The sequence below is a fragment of the Colletes gigas genome, unplaced genomic scaffold (genome assembly GCF_013123115.1).
Source record: "Colletes gigas isolate AHSC1104 unplaced genomic scaffold, ASM1312311v1 Colletes_gigas_Sc00051, whole genome shotgun sequence".
NCBI classification, from domain to species: Eukaryota; Metazoa; Arthropoda; class Insecta; order Hymenoptera; family Colletidae; genus Colletes; species Colletes gigas.
In genome coordinates, this window is record NW_025106680.1 from 71,213 (window position 1) to 92,274 (window position 21,062).

At 39.6% G+C, this 21,062-nt stretch overlaps 1 protein-coding gene across 3 annotated transcripts in view; it reads left to right on the forward strand.

Annotated features, from left to right (window-relative positions):
- The first annotated feature begins 2,641 nt into the window (after positions 1-2,641).
- The window catches only part of LOC122403416 (putative inorganic phosphate cotransporter), a 38,270-nt gene continuing 19,849 nt past the window's right edge, over positions 2,642-21,062 (forward strand). Inside the window, exon 1 of one of the 3 annotated variants that reach the window (XM_043406928.1) lies at positions 2,642-2,848. In XM_043406928.1, the coding sequence (XP_043262863.1) occupies positions 2,764-2,848 (85 nt within the window). In that variant the 5' untranslated portion in view covers positions 2,642-2,763. Of the gene's footprint in view, positions 2,849-17,108; positions 19,977-21,062 lie in introns of those variants that run through there. The other 2 variants (XM_043406927.1, XM_043406926.1) reach the window with 2 other exon arrangements.

The window sequence follows — 21,062 nt, forward strand, 5'->3', positions numbered from 1 at the left end:
TATAGCCGAAATGCCTGGCGGACAAACTTTAACAGGTACACCTTGTACATCGTCGGCCAAAAAACGATTGTTGCATGTTTTGTTCCAGCAGGCTTTAACCATAGATTCGGCTCGAACTTACCGGAATCGCGGGGAAGTCCCAACTTTCGCTACGGTGTCGTAATCGACACGCATCGACGAGTGCCTCGATGTTACGCGAATTCTCGAGAAAGGAGCTACCGGATTTAGATACACCGACGTCCACAAGACACTGGACACTTGTTTATCATGCTTGGGGAAAAAATTTAATGTGTAGGTATATTGTTACGCTTACGCATTTCAAATAAGTAATTTTTTTTTTAATTAAATTAAGTTTCTAAAATATATATATATTTTTTTAATTAATTTAATTTAATAAATTTAAATGGGAATTATTTGACCAAGAAATAAAATGACGCTCGGAATGATCTAATTTAATGCAAAGCAGTGAATGGTGAAAGATTAAGTCGAAGAATGTTTTGAACCTTGATAATGACGATGAAATGAATCGATTAGATTGGCATCATCTTCAATATGTAAAGAGAAAGAAGATTCATTATCTTAACGCTATATAAAGATCAAAGACACTATGAATAGACACTAATGGTGTATTATTGAGAGTACAAGAGGTTATGTAACCGTGACAGTCAATGTGATGAATAATACTCGTTACATACCTCTTGGAAATGGTAAGATCTATTGTTTACACGCCGGTGTCGAGAGTCTATTGTGATCTATTTCAAGCGTATTAACTTGCAAAACGTTTATCTTAACAAATAGATTAAGATTGTCTGAATGAAATAAATAGTCAATAACAAAATGTTAACGTAAAAAATAGTGGCGTCAAATACGACCCTCGAGATAAACCAGGTATTATTAACATTTGTTTAAAAGTCAATTCAATTTGAAATTCATTTTTATCATAAACTTTAGATGAATGATACTCCAAAACTAAAGCAATGGCTACTTTATAATACACTATATTTGTTCTAATGTTTAGTACTCGTTGGATTAGTTTTTTTTTTTTTTTGTTGTATTGTATATATCAATCGGAAGCTTCGTTAGTAGAGTGTGTATTTTAATCGATAAGGGTACCATAATATTTATCTTAAGAATATGTCAACCGTACGAAGTTCAGGAAGTACGAATGCTCCTGTGATTCATTCTAAGACAAAATTAAATATTTCGATTTAAAGACCTGTCGCGACCAACCGAGTCAGAAGTCCTGAGCTCTGCAAATATTGCTGTCTACTTGCTGGCCGTCACCAGACAATTGAAACAGAATCACCAAATGCCATTAGGTTTCTTATCGTAGATTCGCCAGATACGAAATCGGAATTTGATCTACACATATATAATAGTTTCTGATATCAACAATCTGCAACTATTAATATTAGGCAATTTTTGATCAACGTTCAATTTCAACACATCAATTTCAGCAATTATTTAATGTTTAAATACGAATGGAATTGTCTTCAACTATCAAGAAACAGATAGTGAGACGTTACAGATAGTAACATATTAGTTACAGTTACAGATAGTGAGATATTAGTTAAATATCTGTATAGTCGAATACTCAAATAATATTCGAGCACTGTGTTAGAAAGTTCCACGGTACATATTCTGTTGACTGTTCTTGAACCTTCCACGAAGCAGAAGGAATTTCGCGCGAAACTGTTTGGCGAACTATTTAGATGTAGTAAATGAAACAAAACAGTGGGATCAGGTATACAGAATTAACGAAAAAAGTGCTAAACCACGAAATCCTTCAATTTCACGTGACGATCACGGTGTTAGGATATGCGATGCCGACGCGCAGGGTCTGGAGGAGTGTATTCACGTTATTTAACATTTAAATATCGTTGTTTATATGTTACTGTTCGAATATTACTCATACATATTTAAGTACCGTGTCATGACACGGCTAATTCAAACGATGTATTTGAGTGTTTTGTCATCCGGGTTAGCCACGTAGTACTCAAGTATTGGAACAATTGACTCCACGACGCTCAAGTATTTGAGTGATCAAGCACCAGAATAATCGAGTATCCAAATGGTTAAGTATTCGGATAATTAAGTACACAAATTCGAGTAATATTCGAATGGTTAAGTATCCAAATGGTCAAGTACTCGAGTAACATTTACATAATCAACTATTCAAATTCGAATGATTAAGTATCCAAACGACCAGTCTAATAGTATTCGAGTAACAAGTGTACGGAATCGTATGTGTGGAATGCATGTTTGTATTTTGATACGTCAGAAATTTCCACGGTATTCCGTCGGGTGTTGTCCCGCCGCGAGGCGGAAGGACTTTCGCACGGAACTGTTGTTACTGTTTAGTCCGCGATAGGTGAAATGAAGCATCGTCGGACAAAGGGGGAGAGGAAAAAAAAAAAAAAGAGGCGCGAAGCCGCGAAAATCCTTTGATTTGGCGCGTCGAGGCAGCGTCAGGAGACGCGATATCGACGCGCACTGCCTCCGCCGCCACGAGGGGAAGGGGAGGGGACAACATGGACCGCGAGTGGGGCGTGAAACGCGTGCTCTAATTGGTCGACAGGCGCTAGGTGTTCGCGGCTAAGTGCCGCGAGTTCCTCCGTGGCTCCAACAGTGCCATCGAGAACGCCGCGCGAGCTTTCGGCGACAGACTGCAATCGTTTCGCCTGTCGGGGATCGAGATTCGAGATATATCGAGGACGGGGCTCGACTGTGCACGCGAACGAGTAACTCGCCGCGAGGATCATCATGCCCAAAAACGGAACCGTGCCGGACCACAAGTCCGAGATCAAAAGGCCTGAAATCTTCGAGGCGGAAGTACCGGTGCCCACCTGTAAGTTTCACTTTCAGTTTTCGTCGATTATTAGAACAAATGCACGACGACTCGCCGCGCTACCGGAGCCCACGCGACTCTCGTCCCTTTGTTTTTCTTTACTTTTTTCTCTTCGTCTTGTGTTTTTATGTTTTATCGTTTTCTGATATTTTCATTCACATTGGTTTAAATGCATCCGTTTGACGTTCTTGTAACTGTAAGCAGTTCGTTAGCAAATCTACTTAATATTTTCTGGATCATCCGTGTGCTTCCGAACTGTCATACATTGCCCTTTGACATCTCGCTTATTTTTCTTACGTTATATCTATATGTAGTAAAGGGTCTTTCGATAAATAAATTATTATCTTGGCTATAAGAATGAAAAATATCGCGGATACAGGAAATAATACTTTTTTGATTCGTTTAAAAATTATTCTCACCTCGAGGCCCGTAGTTTGTTGACCCCGGGTTCTAAGTGGTACGCATATATGTCGAGAAAATGAATTTTTGGCAGCACGCGCCTGACTTGCGTTTGCGATTAACGAATATAAAGTCCGATATATCGAAATTGGCATGAGTCTTATACTATATTATACAATCAAACTATGTTATAGAAATCATTGAAATAACAGGATCGTGACCTCAACAAATTAACTTCAAACTATTTTATTTCAATGAATTTACACATTAAAAATGGTAATCCTGGAACGATAGAAACTGTGTTTATAAAAATATTGATCGTAACTTGAGCACTTATTGTAAATTGATTGAAACAGAATTACATCGTGGACTATTTATTGTTCCATAAATTTCTAGCAATTCACAAACACTAAAATTCATTAAATTCGTTCGTTCTATTCGTGTATTGGTGTCAGTACCGAGGTATGTTACAATTTGAAGGAAACATTTTTGTGTTTACCGTTACATTATGTTTGAACTTCATTACGACCTTGCGTAACGGTCGTTGCTAATATTTCCAGTACTTCCATTCGACAGACTCATTACTATAGGAAGCGGAAGATTTAAGAACGTTTGTGGCATTTAAGCAAATATATCTCGCACGCTATAGGAAGCCTGGAATTATGTTATTTAAAAAAGTTGATCGATAGTTTCACCTTTGCAACATATGTCAATGTCAAGGTCAAGGCCATAGGCTTCATATCCCACCAACGTAAATAAAATTCCTGTTACCATCATCAGTAATTATTTTCTCATATAACCAAGAAAATTGAAATTGAAAAAAGCGACATTTTTCCAATCATCTCAAATTAAAATTCCAATTATCGAAACGTCCATAATCCGTTCTATCCGGATACAAATTAAAATTGTCGAGCGTCGTATTTTGCTCCAGAAAAATCGTCTCCGTCTCTGGAACGAATCTTGAAATCGTTGTATCGTTCTGCTTCGACAGAGAAACTCGTAAGAGTCTCCAACCTGCGTGTAGATTGCGACTGCTTTACGTAACGAGAACTATCTGCATAACGATAACTGTGCTGATTATCTCGGATTAAATGCATGGCACGCGTGAAAATGAGAAACGAATCGAAGAAAAAAACGATAGATTCTCTTAAGTGCCGCTTCAAGGTAAACTGTTAGGGTAGGGCACACGCTATCATCGACGAAAATCTTCAGTCGAGAGCATCGTCCACAATTTCTCACCAGCCAAGTGTCACTTTCGACTCTGCTGTCAGAATCGACGAGCACTCTACGATATCAGCACGTGGCTATTTTATTACATCGACTACATTGTTGTTCGATAGAAAAACTATAGAATATATACCTGGCTTAACGCGTTCGTGGACGAAAATTTTTTAAACGATGCTTTTATCGAAGGGTATCTTCTCTCTCGTGTAAGCTCGCGACTTTTTATCGCGTCGACTGACCTATTGTTCGATGGAAGAAAAATAGAATATATACCTGACTTAACGCGTTCGTAGATGAAAATTTTTTAAACGATGCTTTTATCGAAGGGTATCTTCTCTCTCGTGTAAGCTCGCGACTTTTTATCGCGTCGACTGACCTATTGTTCGATGGAAGAAAAATAGAATATATACCTGACTTAACGCGTTCGTAGATGAAAATTTTTTAAACGATGCTTTTATCGAAGGGTATCTTCTCTCTCGTGTAAGCTCGCGACTTTTTATCGCGTCGACCGACCTGTCGTTCGATGAAGGATCGATAATACACGCCTAGCTTAACTTTTTCACGGACAAAGCAGGCTCGGTTTAATTTGATCGATGAAAAATTACAATCTGACAGAAATCCACGGTTGCACGATACCAAAGTCGCGAGATTACAAAAGGATTTCTTGGGACTAGAGACGTTGTCCCGCCAATGATGGAGTCGCGATTAAAACTAATCGTTGCGGAATCTGAGCTGTCAACCGTGGGTTTTTAACCCCTTTATCGCGCAACGACGAGATGCGTTACTTTATGCCAAACTGCACAATGAAACTTTAAACTCGTCGCGGGATTCAACTTATCGGAAGCCACGATCGCTTATTTATTTCCGATATTCGAAATAAGAAGAGATAAGTAAAGTCGAAAATCTTTTCTGCTTTTTTTTTTTAAGTATCTGTAGAAACATAGTCGCGCTTTAAACGTGCATCGAGCGATTCGAAGAAATAATTTTCTCGTCAATTTTTATCAGAGAGATAAAATCCATCGTATGCGTTTTCTAATCTTTGGTAGGAAGATTTAGGAGGATTTAGAAAATAAAAGAGGTATTAGAAAGTAGAAAATAATTACTAGGCCATGTGTCACCAACACTTTTTGATCCTCTCTATTGTTTTATCCGCTTCTCGATTAAATCGTGCAGGTATTTAGCAATTTAGTTTTTCATTCCAAACGAATTTGAAAGAAATTTAACCAACGCGTGTTCGAAAGGTCTCCTCATGTTTGGATTATCATTGTCTCCCCTTCGTTGGGTGTCAGGGTTTGAAGATATCACCGACATGCTTTTGCGAGTCCGACTGTAACAGAATAGATTGTTCGTTATCTGGAACGTGTTAAATGAACACCGTCCAAATTGAGAATAAAATGTATTTTTAAGCCAAGAATGGTTTTTCAACGAACGTACTCTCTGCAGTTTCGCATAACGCTGAACACAGAGATAATACACCGCGACCGTGCGAATTTAGAATCCTAGAAGTGACACAAGGAAGCAAACTCCAAAGTTTATTAAAATCAACGAAACACATTATTCGAGTTACAAAATATTATTATATAACGAAATGAAATTTAAAAAAAAAATTATATTTCAAAAATGTATTTTAAAAGTTAACGAATAATTTCCCAATTATCAAAACATTTGGAATTTTGAACTCTAGATATGGCCCATCGATGCCAATAAATTTCTAAAAATATTTTTTAGTGTATGTTTGTTGCCATTATTTTTTTTTTTTTTAACTCTTAAAATATTAAGTGTAGCAATTAAATAAAATATGTATCTATGTTTGTTTATTGTTTGCTTTCGACTAAAAGGAGCTAAAAGGATTCTAAGCAAGTACCGGGAGTGTTCTGCAAGAACGTCGTCAGGTTCTTTTGAACCGATGTTTCGCAACTGTAAACCCGAGAGTGAGAGTCGCACAAAGGCACGTTTCACGATCGATCGAGCGAGGTGGTTAACGCAAGTAAATTCAAGGATCGCGCGCGGAACCAAATAGGACACGTTCGAAGCCGCGAGAAATAATTATAGGTGGACTCGATTCTCGTTCGAGGAGACCGAGACCTTGGCGACCCTTTCGGATCGACGCTCGATCGAGATTTAGCGGAAGGGTTGCATCGATCGTCGTAAAGACCAACGTTGCATGGAAATTTTTCTACAGCAGAGTACACTTTCCATTTATTTATCGTTCGTAAATTGAAATTGATTCAATGTATCTTCCCATTCCAGTAAAAATTATCAAATTTTTTTTTTGCAATACCTGTACCCATTAAATCCACGGTAGAAGAAAAAGGATTTATTTTTCGTATCGTGAACGAAAAATCGTATCGCCTGATCTAACTTGGTGGGCAATTCGACGGACGAAACGTTGAACGATCTAAATCGCTTCCAATTGCTTTCCACTCGCTCATTGATCTACGTCCATGACGCACAACACGACTGTTCCACGAAAAAACCCTCGAAATATCGGTGATGAGTAGAGTATTCTCTGAATAAATTATTCGGAGCAAGGAACTTGTTGACTTTGTTCAATAATGACAAATTTTTATATTTCTGATCGTTGTATTAGTATTTATCGACGGATTTGTGAAGTTCTCCCGATGAAAATGAGTACAAACATGACCCAATTCACACGTCGTTGAAAACTTTTTGGAAATCGTCAGAATTGCATAGAATTGAAAACAGGTTCAACGAGGTCGTGTTTGGAATCATTTTCATAGAGAAAACTTTTCTAATTCAATGATAATTGAAACGATAAAAATTAGAATTTAGATAATAACATTTTTAATGCCACCATTGATTTTAAAAAGATTCATTTGTCCCTGAAATTATTGTAAAGTTTCTTCGTGATATTGTGCTGTATAAATGTCACCCCTTCTAAATGTGACGTGATGTAAAAAAAATAAGTTGGGAAGCATTGCTCATAAGCGATTTAGTGCAAATTGAAGATCGCCTCGCGACATCGCGCGAAAAGAGTGACGAATCGTTCCAGCGACCTACGAACGACTACATCGAGTGACGTAGGTCACTGTATCAAAACATAAACAAAGTGGTCGCACGGTGCCAGTAGGCGCCTGCCAGTTCGCGCGAAATTGCTTGCAGCGTACGTAATCGCAGCCTTACGAATCTCCACCGAGTCGTGCCACGCCAAATCGATCTATACAATTTAAATAAAATATTATAATTTTTACATAAAAATTATTTATGCATTTGTAGATTTGTTATTCAACATTATCGTTCGTTTGTCGTAACGTCGCCATCGGTAATTTTACCGATTTCCTGCGAGTCTCAGGTTCGCGGAAAACGAGTTTACCGATCGAACGGACTTCGACACACGGGGCCTTATTAAAATCATTATCTTATCTGAGATTTCCTCCTCGTTCCACTTACATAAGCGAGCCAAACTCGTTGGACACGTGACGATGTCTGAGTTTTCTAATTGTGGTCGCACGTGTGGCGGGAAACGGCTATCTTTTAGCTACGCGATCCCATCGGCTCGCTCTTTTCACGAAATCGGGCCTGTTCCGAGTCGTCGGACGATAAAGCGATCTCGTCGAAGAAAAATCTTTTTATAGCTAACGTGGCGAGTAGATGGACAAATCGCAGCGATAACAGGGTCACGGATATAATGATTTATCGTACGATGCGTGCGACAGCATTGCTACCGGCAATACAATATGGCAGCGTCACACGACAAACCGTGCAACCTGAGATGGCCAAATTTCTTATCTAGGTCAATGTTTCGAATAACGAGTAAAGATAAACGACGTTGACAACCCCAGACCAATGTCTAGGCATCGGTACAAAGTTGTACATAGTATAATATGATTTAAAAATTTTAATAAAGTAATATACATATAGCAATAATGATACGAATACGTTTACGGTACAAAGGCGAGGTACGTACCGCTACAATGACTCATATAATTGATCAAGTGTTCCACGAATATGCACATTGTCATTATAACAAAGAAGAACGTACGCGACAGACACGAAACATTTTTTTCAGAGAACGTGTATTATTGTAGGAATCTGCTGAGCACAACAAAAATTTTTAATTTTATTATACGACTCTTTCTTAATGAAACACATTTGTATTAGTTTCTCGAGTTCCCCCTAGTTTTTGTTATAGAGATAAAATAACATTTTTCCCAAGGCTAAAGGGAAATAGTCAAAATTGGAAAAAGTCACTAACCTACAGAATTACGAAAAGAATGTTTGTGGTGTCTCGTTCAGTTCCTTTCGAATAGAGAAGCTCGTGACGCAGACAGCGTGGAGGTTAGGCGGCAAATGGCCGTCTATGTGCGCGACTAGAATACAGAAAAACCGGACTAAATGTGTCGCGAGGCGTTGGAACTCGTTCGATTAGTTGTTTAATAAAAAAAAGTGTTCTACAACGCGAGCGTAGGTGCTCCATAAATATGCATCTTTCGTAGTTCGATCTTGTTTCAACTAGTTTTGTCGATTTGATAATTTTAGAATTTGTACTATATTCATTGCTTGATCAAAGATTCAATAGATTTCGATAGAAAAAGTGGAAACGAATATATAGAATAAAAAATAAGTATACGTTTGATACCGAGTTAAGTACAGTTATGTTTACGCTGTTATTAAACTAACGTTTCCTTACGAAATTTGTTCTGATGCTCCAGAATGAACTTGAATGATCCGCAATAGAAATTACGCGAGTGTGCGATCGTAGATCGCGATCCAAGGTGAGCCGTGATCTTTTCGTAGCCGTGATCAAGAATTCTTATCTCTTGTTCCGCGTCTGGTGTCGATATTTAATTCCGAGGACGTAAATAACATCTGTGGCTCTCATTCTGGCGGGCAATTTCCTTCAGAAATTTTAATTCGAATTGAAAAAATCTGGAACAAATCTTTCATTCATCAGCAATTATCGAAACGTTCCTAGTCTTAATTCAGTATCATTTTGTACGTTAATTTTGAGGTTAGAATTACAAACAGCCTCCGATTATACCACGCTTGCACGCAACTATTCTATCATAACATTTACATTTTCTCCCAGTATGCATAATATAGGTTATACAGTATATTCTTCATCAATAATAATAATGATAATAATACGTAGACGGAAATCTACGATACGTGCAGGTGCATTCTAAACAAAAGATTTGACCTCGCGATAAATATTATTGTCCCGCACAGAAGTGATAAAATCTGATCGTCCAAATGCGATATCGATAATATCGCACCTCCTGTTTATCGATAAAAATAGTCAAGGATCCCGCGAATAGCGGAAGTGTCATAACTGACGCTCTGCGAATGCAAACCTTGAACCTTGTGGCGAGACATTTCATAATGTTTCAAGCAAATTCATTCTCGTTTTTACGGTGTTACTGTTCAAACGTATACGCTGAACGCACATGGGCGTTCAACGCACGCGGTGAACTCATATCTATCTCGCTTCCTCTCGTTGCAACCATTTTCTTTGTCGAGCAATGTTCTTCGAGTCCATCTCTATAAAACGTACGCTACCTTGCACGCGAGAATTAAATTCAACCGTCCATTATTGTAATTACGTTTTGTGTAACACTCGACTGCATAAAAATAGTCGAAAGCTGCACCGTCGCGGCTGCTTATTGCTACGTGAAAACCAACCTTTAGGGCGAAATCGCAGCGGACAGGAACGACTCGCGAAGAGATGCGCGCGCGGGCCGAGAATGGCCGGCTGTCAGCGACCACGTTCCATCCTATTCGCTTCTGCGTCGCTCTCTTGAATAATACATGGCGCGATGTGCACTCGCCTCTTGTTGTCGGTAATCGTCGTGTTCGGACCGAACGGATAAGACGTGAGCAGCTAATAACAAACAGGCAACCGAGCGGAAATAATTTATCGGTAGGGCGCAAACCGTCACGGAATTTCAATAGGCCGCGACGTAATCGCAACGCGATCCTAGCGTTCCTGTCGGAATGGAACGGGGTGACGCGTGAACTCGCTCGCACGCGAGGAACTACGTTTATGCTCGGGCCCCACACTCGTTATTATTACTACCAATAACCGTATCATACGGACGAAGAAAGCGTATAGAGAATAGAAGAATTTCGTGTGAAAACAAGGCGCAACAAGGGCTACTTTTAATTGGTCAGACCTAACCTCAAAGGTATTTATTTGTTCTGTTTTTTTATTTTATTCATTCATGGTGTGTAAGAATGCATCTTATGCGTTGACACAATAGAATTAATATCAATAATTTATTTTCAATAAGAATAAACTACGCAGTTCAATGATTGGTTAACCAAAGAGTAACCAAAGGTTTAGCTGTTCAAGTTCGTTCAATGAATTGTGGTTAGGTAGGTCAGACTTTGCCAGTCATTTTCCTTAAGGTACTCAAAGGGTTATTTTATATAAACCGGCGTGGCTAATATTAATATTTTATATTCATTTTTCTCCCTTTTTATACATTATTTTATTTATATCCCTTTGACTACTGTGCTACGTACTCGTTAGGTGGATAAATAAACATATCGAGCCCTTGGGATTATCAACAGATATCCGTTGCGTCACGCAGACCGGAAGTCAAACTATGGGCGCGCCAGCTGCGTCGCGACCGTTCTGTTTTCTCGAATCGAACAATTAGATCCGTAACGATCGATCGACGGGGACGCGCCGTGAAACGACGAGGTTAACGCGTATCACTGCTCTCCGATAATCGATATCGTGACAGTGGATTTTCATCAATCATTGGCTTATTATGTCGAATCAGGCTCGTGGCCCATATTTCGCGAAAAAACGTGACGAACACGAGTTGCATTCGTGATGCAGATTACGGTCACAAATACGACAAAACGAGTAATAATCGTAGTAATAATATTTGCTATGTTATTACCACGAACTTGTAATTTTTTAAAGGAATTCATTTTTATCATTTTAGTGTTACGATTCCTAACCATTGACTTCGAACTGATTGGCGTTAGCAAACAGAACGTTTGTTCAAGCACGCGAGGAATTCAGTGGCGGAACGCAGAGTCGTGTTCAGACATTCTAACGCCCAGAGTAGCAATAAATTATTACAATTTTTATGTATTACTAGCTATTACAGTTGGTTCGGACACATCCGGTAATTTAGTCGAGCGGCGAGTAACTGATCGCTACTAAACCGTTTAGTCTATGTAAGAGTATTGGGATGACTGTTTAGGGGTTAATATTTCTATTTTTACTAATAATTTCTATGGGTTGTAGCTCCGCCTACATTTTACAAAGTAACATCTTCGAAATTGCCCGATTGCACGTATCTCGATGCTCGAGTTTAATGGCACTGTTACCTGACTATAAATTCTAACCTCACCGAACGAATGCCAGAAGATGTATGTATGTATGTATGTATATGCGTATCGAACGGTCGATTCGCTCGAACGGTGGCGTCGAAAACGCGTCGAAAGTAGAAAGTCTGTCGTTGATAGGTTAAACGCGTTTCGAGTGCCCCCGGAGCGTTCCAGTTCGTTCTCCGAACATCAAGAGTTGCATGATCTGGCGAGACACGCGTTTGGTCGTCGTCGGTGATAATCGACGCCAACGCAACGGAGCTTTTTAATGCGGGTCTGCGCGATGGCAACGGTAACGAGAACGACGAGGATCGTCAATTTCTCGCCACACCGAACGTGCCGACGCGAGAGAATCGTAAATAAGAAAAAGCTCGCTACGGTTGCGTTGTCTCGATCACGGTCGACCGTTGCTTCTGGAGGGAGGGCAACGCGTGGCAGCTCGCGTCTCTTGTCTCCCGTTGTTTGTATTTCGAACCGATAGTTTCGAAAACACGGCAAACCACTCCGTCGCTCTCACCTTCGAGTCGCGCAGTAACCTCGCGGTAAATATTGTTAAACGACAAGTTCTCGGAAAACGTGAAAACCGTGTACTCCTTGACACTAATCGTTCGGAAGAAAGATTCGAGAATGCGATGGAACGACGTCGTGTCCCTCTCACGGCGAAGACGGTTAATTTTACGCGAACCAACTGAATTGCTTTAAATTTCGAGTTCCGGTTAAAACTTCCGGCCCTACGACTGCATACGTGGTCGCGCGTACGACTCGTTTTGTACCTCGCTTCGCGACGGACGTTATTTTCCACTTTGCCAAATGAATGATGCGTTTAGGGACTCGAGCGTTTCCTGTTGATGTGGACGATACGAAGCCAAGCGTCGAGGTCGTGCTGGGAGGGAATGTCCCTTAGAACGAACGTAAAAGATGGTAATTTCGGTCGACGTTTCGACGAAAAGTAACCTGTTCTTGCGGTGAAGACGACCGCGTCGGTAAACGTGCGTCCGCTGTGACCGAAATCTGACGACCGATGCGACAGAAATCTGATTTACCGATTCATCGTGGGGGGAAAAATATTTCGATATACATTTATTGATTGAGCTAGTTTGGTTATTTCAGAATTAATTAGAGAAAATATTCAAAATAATAACTATCCTTGTTGGTGTACGTAAAGATATCGTTTGAGACTTGTAATCGTACTAATTGCATTATCTGATGCCAGGTGTCGCAATAGGTCGATTGATAGATCGCGACCGGTAAATTTATTCTCAAGATAATTCTCCACTCTGTATATTGTACCCATAGTTTTCATGTAACTGCGGCATACACTTCGCCTTTTAACAATTACTGTCTGAGTATATTCATGAAATAAACGAATCACTGAAATATTCGAATATATCAGTATACAAAAATTTGACGTGTAAAGTTCTAGTTCTAATCACCAGAAACTAACACCGATACTCAATTACAGATCATGCCAGCAATCGTTATCAACGATTCCTTCTGTCCCCACAGTTGATAAAGCGTGTTCACGATCCGCGCACCTGTTTAAAAGAACGTCTATCTCATAAAAGGAAATTACACAATCCTGAGTACCGAGATCAGTAGCAGTGATCTTGTCACGTAACTGAATATGATAATTAGCGTTTCACAGAAGAATCACATGACAGCGCCACTCATAACGCGGAAAAGTCCCTGATGTTCGGTCACGGTTCTTGATTCTTCTAATGTGGCGTTCCTGCAGCGTCATGGCGATCAATTACGCTCTACAGTTTGACCGACAGTTTCGCGAATCGAAGAGTCTCGATTTTTCCCCGAATTTCCGCGAGATTGCCTCCGCCGCGCATCGCTTCCAGATTTGTCACAGTTCTCACGCATGTATATCGAAAATGGCATCAGCAAAGTGCCCTGATCGAGTAGAAACAGGTGTCGTACGGACCCTTATTTAGCTGTTACAGAAAACTATTTATAAACCGATGGAAAATTGTTTTAAATAATTAAAAGGGAGATCTCGATCCAAAATTCAAAATGATGGTATTAAAATCCGTGATACTGTGTTCGTAACATGCCACCACAAGACGACATATACCTCGTCTGTGATACCACCATCCCTACTTTGGTATCCACTCGTCGGGTACATTTTTAGTCGAACGAAACTTTTACTCGTGTCTTACGAATGAAAGCTCAGTCTGGACGAATTATTTTTAGCTAGAGAATTAACTAGAGAATTAACTAGACAAAAATTTATTCGAATCGGTACCCGTTAAATTTGCGCCCCTAGTACGTAGTGGTTACGTACGTGCCTGTTTTAATTTGGCGCATGCGCGAGAATCGCGTCAAAATGTGGTAACGCTGGTCGCGCGCGTCGCAGAATAGACGAACGAGGATAGAAATTGTCGAATGCGAGGGGAACGTGTGCATGCATGCATACGTCGACGCGTCCCTTACACGATGCAACAGATTTTTGGCACGCGAGAACTCGCGCTCTATTAATAGGGCACCGCGTATCTTTATTTTCGTCCGCGATTTGGCGACGCGTTCAAATACGAAACGCTCTCACACGTTCCAGCGTACCACGTGTCGACCGCGGAGCTTGCGCGATTTCCGCGTGCAATTTCGGAGCGGTAATCAGGCTCGATCGATGACGCGGCAACTTGTCGCGTGTTCTCGCAACAGCGGCGGCGATGAATTTCGTTTCACGGTTTGCCCGATCATCGGCTGGCCTTGTCGTTTAATTACAAAACGAGTCTCTCGTTAAACAAACGCACGATGCCGAGCATCGACGACAATGACTCATCGTCGCTGGTCGCGGGCTCCTATCGGACGAAGCAAATCTCACGCAGCGATAACGAGCAAAGAAAGATTCCGCGCGGCACGGAACGGTCGTATATTTTTTCTTTTTTCTTTTTTCCTCTCGACTCGCGGATCCTTGGCGGCAATCGTAACGTCGGGCTGTGTGTCACGATTAAGCGATTTCCAAACAGCAACCAAAGATAACGGTTTTCAAGGTTTTTTTCCGCGACGATCGTTCGCGAATCGAACCCAACTATACCGATCGCTATCGAATCGAATCGATCCCGATCGATTACGCTCGCCCGGGGATACGTCAACGCGCCGATGCAGGGGAGGGACTTCGATGCAGCGTGCGTAGCGCTCGTCGCGATTATCGCGCAGACAATTTTTCCGTGTTACGTAATTTTCGACGGATATTTTCGAACGAAGCGTCTCGGCCAAGTACGGAAACTCTAAGCCTCGCCAGGTGGAGCGAGTACCGATACCGGAAGAGGGAGGAAGCAGACGCGGGAAATTATGAGATTCAAGCATGGGGATGGTTAATCGTTACAATTTAGATAGACGATGTTAACACGTTCGCTGCCAGATCAAAACCGTATAATATTCTGTAAAAGTGAAACGTTGATTTCAGACCATTGTAAGCTACATAACCTAAAATTTGTTTCAGCAGTTATTATCGTAACCTTGTTGAAATTCATAAATTCTATTCAAACTTATTTCCCTCAACGTCTCAATTTGAGAATTAATTTTTCTAGTATCATAATGGTAAATCCTGTCACCCATATATGGTATTATTCAGATTTAGATAGATCCACAGGAGAGGATCCTGAGTAGGACAGGAGGCATATGTAAAATATATATTTTTGATACTGCTTTTGCGTGATTTAGAATTTTTTTACAATTCATTTAATTTTCAACGGAATCTTGCTTCTCCTCCATGTTGGATTTTTTCCGAATATGTACTCTGCCGCGCGATTGTTCTTCGTATCTTTTCCTTTCCTTGCGTCGACATTCCTGAGCATTCTCCGATAAGTGTCCAATTCGAAGAATGACATGTTTTATTACATCGGATTCGTGTTCTACAGTTACTTGCATAAAATACTATGTATACAGTTCCAGACATCTGTCTAACGTTTCTGAGGTACGCTCGTTGAAAGCTTCGATTTCATAATCGCATGAAATTGCGTCAAGCAGAACTAAAAGCCTCGTAATTAAAATTTCATCTTCAACAGTTATGCAAGCTGATACAGATGGATTTGCAAATAAACGGCGAGCTGTATTTCCGTCGCCGTTCGTATAATAATCTGGTTTTACCGTATCCTTCAGAGGAGTACCATTTCAAAATGAGATATTTTTATAATCTCTTAAAATTGTTAAAACAATGAAACATTCAAATTTTTGTATATTAATAATACATTCATCATTGAAATATAATAATTATAATATTATTCAAATGTTTAAAAGTATTAGGATTTATTCATGGCAGGCGTTCTAAAAAAACAGTGTATCTCTCAGCGACGGTCACCGGTGACCGACACAGCCTAAACGAGAAGACTAGCGACGGTCACCGGTGACCGACATAGCACTGAACGCGTAGAATTTGGTAGAAAATCGTTTCACTGTCGATTGTATGACGAATTTGTCCAAATTTTCCAAAATATCTGGACGCATAAATCACTGAGATAACAATAATAATAATGAATAATAATGAATCTGCAATAGCTGAAAATTAAAATATGTTATTAATCCAAGGATTGAAGTATTCTTTCTGAACACATTGACTCTTTCGACACTCTAACGAGATTAAAACTTTTTAATAAGAAGCTAAAAAATAAATTAATAGTATTCACAATTTAAAATCCTTATTTGTATTAATTTTAGATTATGCAGTTTATGATTGTCTAAAGACAAATTGTTTAAACTTTGACCATCATTTTTGTAACCTTTTGGTCGATCTAGTTAAAAAGAAAAGAAAAAGGAAAAATACTACGATCATCGAACTTAAATCAGGATTATATTCTAAGCAACCTCCATCGATAATTACAGGATGTTTTGATCTTAAACTAAGTTCTAAATACAAGCAATAAATTAAAGAATAATTTTTGAGTAATTTATCAGGAGGATTTTGAATATACGGTTGAATGTTTATACGAATCGCAATTAATTGTCAACGCTCAATAATACACGATGAATTCGAGTGGTGGATATATTTTTAGGATACATTTTATGGCATCCTTATCGATCAAAATATATCTTTTTATTAATTGAGCTTCCGATCGATGTAAATGTTTTCTTAAGTAACGCAATTTAACAAAAATAGGAACTTAACCCTAATCCTACCGTAATGTGAGTTTAGGACGCATGTCGAAGTATGAGTAACAGCGGGATCTATAAATAAATTGTTTCATAATATAAAAATAAATATATTTTATAATGTAATATATTAAAGGCTGTTAATATATAAGTTTACATATATGTATACTTTGGCCTGTCATATTATAAACTAAATGTTTGGTACAGTTTACTTTTATGATACACCCGTTAACTTCTATTTTAACATTTCTTGGCAACTACTTTCATATTTTCTCGATCTTTGTTTTATTTCTGGTCATAAATTCTGAATAGGTTTGATGTAAAAGCTTCGTGGGCAGGTTACCAAAAAATATGTGTTATACGGTAACTAGTATTAACAGTATGTCATACAGCAACTAGAAATTTTTAATTCGTATCCTGTTTTCTTGCACATTCATAGTATATCTATATAAATCATAGTAACTTTTCCCTTACCAAAAATATCATCAAATATTCTCGGAAATTGATGTTTTTATCGATATATATTTTAATACAATACATATTTAATACGAGTACCTTTACTAATAAATGTCTTTCCCCGATCATTAAAGTCTTCTCTCCTAAAATTCTTTGACAGATTGCTATATTTTCTTCTTTATATCGGTTGTTGCTGGATTTCTTAAGTTTCTTTTATAAAAATTGGTTTTATTCCCCTAAAATCATTAAATTGATTATTGGTAAATAGTTTGTGTTAAAATTAAAATTTAATTCTTTTAAGGAAATAATAAATAATGTATTCTTACATTTATCTTAAAAAAAAAAGTCTTCTTTGGATGATGCAGTGCGAACACCCTTACGACACACTGTACGGTTCATCAAACATCGTTTAATTCTCGGTTTGGTAATCTATTTCAAAAATTAAATGTGTGTCAATACTGACAGAGCATTTTTCATATTTCGTAACGACTCTTGCTACCTGTCATGAATAGGTGGCAGACATCGAATTCATTCTTGAAACGAAATGATAAGAAGACTTATTTAAGATTTAAACGATCTGTAGCTATTGATATAACTCGCGAAAACCATAATCTTTATTTAATTTTGTCGATTGCGGTGTACTTTTTAAAATTTATTTTAATTCGAGAATCTAAGTTCCTGCGTCGGGTTCAACTAACTATTTTAAGTATTTCGAAGTGGCGATAGTTATAAATAATTTAAGAAAAATTCATAATTTCGTAAGGTTCGTTTTCACTGAACATAAAGTTATGGTTTTTAATATCGTAATCATATGTCACGATTTTACAATTACATCACACTTAATGAATAGATAGTTTTGTGTTTTGACATGTGTCAATAAGCAACATGGCGCTCATTGATATGATGTTGATGCCTTTTAACATTTCAAAAGAAATTATTTATGTGGAAAATTATAAAATAAATAAAAAATGGGAAATAAGTGTCAACGTATCATAACGGGACATGTGAGTGGAATGTCATGACAGCGCGACATTCAAGTTTTCACGGTGACAAGTGTGGCATTCCGTAACAGCATTAAACGTCGTGTTTTCTGTCGCGTGAAAATCACGTATCTTAATTATAGAAAGACTGGAAAATGAAAAGTTAGCAATCAGTAAGAATATCTTAAAAATATTCCATATTTCCATGTCAGAAATAGCAAATAAAAATAGTTGGGTCGTTTATTAAATGCAATTTTAAATGAGTATGAGTTATAAAAATTAATATTAAAATAATTCCGAAAGGTCGATCCCTCTCAATAAAAACGTAATAAACAGGAACAAAATTTGGTCGATGGGTTCGAAGATAAAACAGAACCTATCTACCGCTAATACCCCGTCATAAACTTCCAAAATTTGTTAGCTCGAATTGTCATCCAAGATAAGACTATGTAAAATTTCATCAGTCCTACCACGATCTCTTCTCGATATACCTTGAAAAAAAAAGTGTGCAAACACTTGAACTCGTATGTACATCGTTTGTCTGGAAATTTTGCTTACATAAATTCTTAATAAAAAATGTAATTAACCCTTAACTTAAAATCAAATGTCTCGAAACCCCATGGGAAAGATATTACGCGTTAAGAAAGCAATATGAGTATGTCAATGACTATAGTTAAGAGTACGCATCGCTTTGAACCGTTCCGTTCGCAAAGGATACGACATTCCTTCGTCGACGCGTCTCGAACTATTCGAATTTCCAGCGCGAAGAGCAATCAACGTTCGCGCGCATTCGTTCGATTGGGGGGATCGAAACGAGACGATAGATGGCGCGAGCGCGTCCAATCGGCGGTACGGATCGATGAGTGGCGCGCTACGATTGGCCGACGGGCCTCGGTTCGTTTCGTACGAGCGGGCACCGCGCCCCGCGGCCCTCCCCGTCCTGTTGAAACGCCGGCCGAACTAACACGAGGGAGAAAGAGAGAAAGAGGCAGGTGCGTGCTCGCTCCCGACCACGGGATCATTGTTAATCATCGTTATCGGTGTGCACGAAAACCGTCAACCGATTTGCTGCTACGAGGTCGATTACAAGCGCACAGTGAGAGCAGTCGTCGCGTCCAAGCACGTTCACGCGTCCGTCGAGAGTGTCGTCGTCGCGTGTCGCGTCGTTGACTTTCCAGCGTGATCACAGTCTTTTGCCTTCGGCACTCGGGCGTCGTTGTTACTTCGTTTGCCAGTGAGAATTCCGGTGAATAATCAAGTCTAGTCGGCACACGCACCAAGGCACGAGCGGTCGTCGTCGTTGTCGGCGAACAACGTGTCAGGAACGAGGAGTCGCCCTCGTTGAACGGTTCGGGTTTTTCGTTGCTCGCGATCCACGATCAGGTCCACGTATCCACGGTCACAGTCACAGTCACGTCCGAGCTCGTGTTCCGAATAGAAGAGCAAACGAGGAAAAGCTAGTTGATCCGTCGCGCGTTTCTACTCCTTTACGTGTTGTCGTCGCGCGTCGCACGCGGGATGAGCGGCAACGGCAGAGCGAACGGCGAGAACAGAGGACGGAATGGCCACGTGCTTGTCTGGGAGCAACCCGGCCTGGAGGAAGAGGACGGATCTGCGCGAAAACGGAGAAGTATGCCAATCACGAGAACCCATCTCGCGTCTCGGTTCGATATCGTTTCGAAACGCGTCCCGAAAACGACTCGACGTGAAACGGCTGCGCGAGATATATGCGTATAACGTATATGTCTCTCTTCGAAACGCGTCTCGGGCCACGTGCTCCCGCTGCCGTCACTGTCGACTCCGTTACCCGCCCTTTCTTCTCTCTCGCCCGCCACTCCAGCTCTGACCATCTATTCCCGCCGCGAACGTGTGACGCACGGGCGTTGAACCTTTTTGGAATAAATACCGTGGACGGTGTTCTATCGAACAACACGCGTCCAATTGCATTCGCGTAAATATAATCACGCGTGGGTGTGCACTCGTTCGCTCGAGCCTTTTCTCGCGTTCGATGTTGTCTCTTTTACGTTGTCGTCTCTTTCTCTCTGTCGAGCCCCTTTTCCCGCGTTCCCGAATTCATTTTTTTTCGTTCGCCAAACCCCCTCTCGTTCCCGCGCTCTACTAATGCCATAGCTCGAGTTTCGACGCAAAAAGCCGGAACGCCGAACACCTGGACCCCTGAATCTCGAAGGGGAGAAACTCGTCCTGTTGTTGTTATTCTCACTGTCGATTTATACATATACCTCGTGTACATTGACAACACGAATACTGCATACAAACAGAAAAGGAAAAAGTTCCATTAATCGGTGTTTCGGTATTAGAGATAACTCGTCGAAATGAAGTAATAATAGGGACCATAGACGTAGCGATTTATTACACAGTGAATCGTACGTCGACTGCAATAACAATCGAACGTGGCGCCATACTGTCATACAGAATTATCGCTCCCTACAACAGATCGTACGATAATTCTACGAAATTTTTAATTATTATTCGAATAGTGTCGTTTATAGTTGTACAAATTCTTGCAAGAAAAATCGTAACATTTCAAAAATTTTTATTTCTGTTAAAATCACGTAAATTTCATTTATTAGTTAAATTATTGAATTTTGTAAGTATTATTAGAAGGAATATTATAATTGTATATTTTGTTTCGTAATCATTATTGTATCTTACCACACAGCACCATACATCGCATAATACATACAATATAGTATATGAAATATACTAAATAATTATCACACATACTCTCA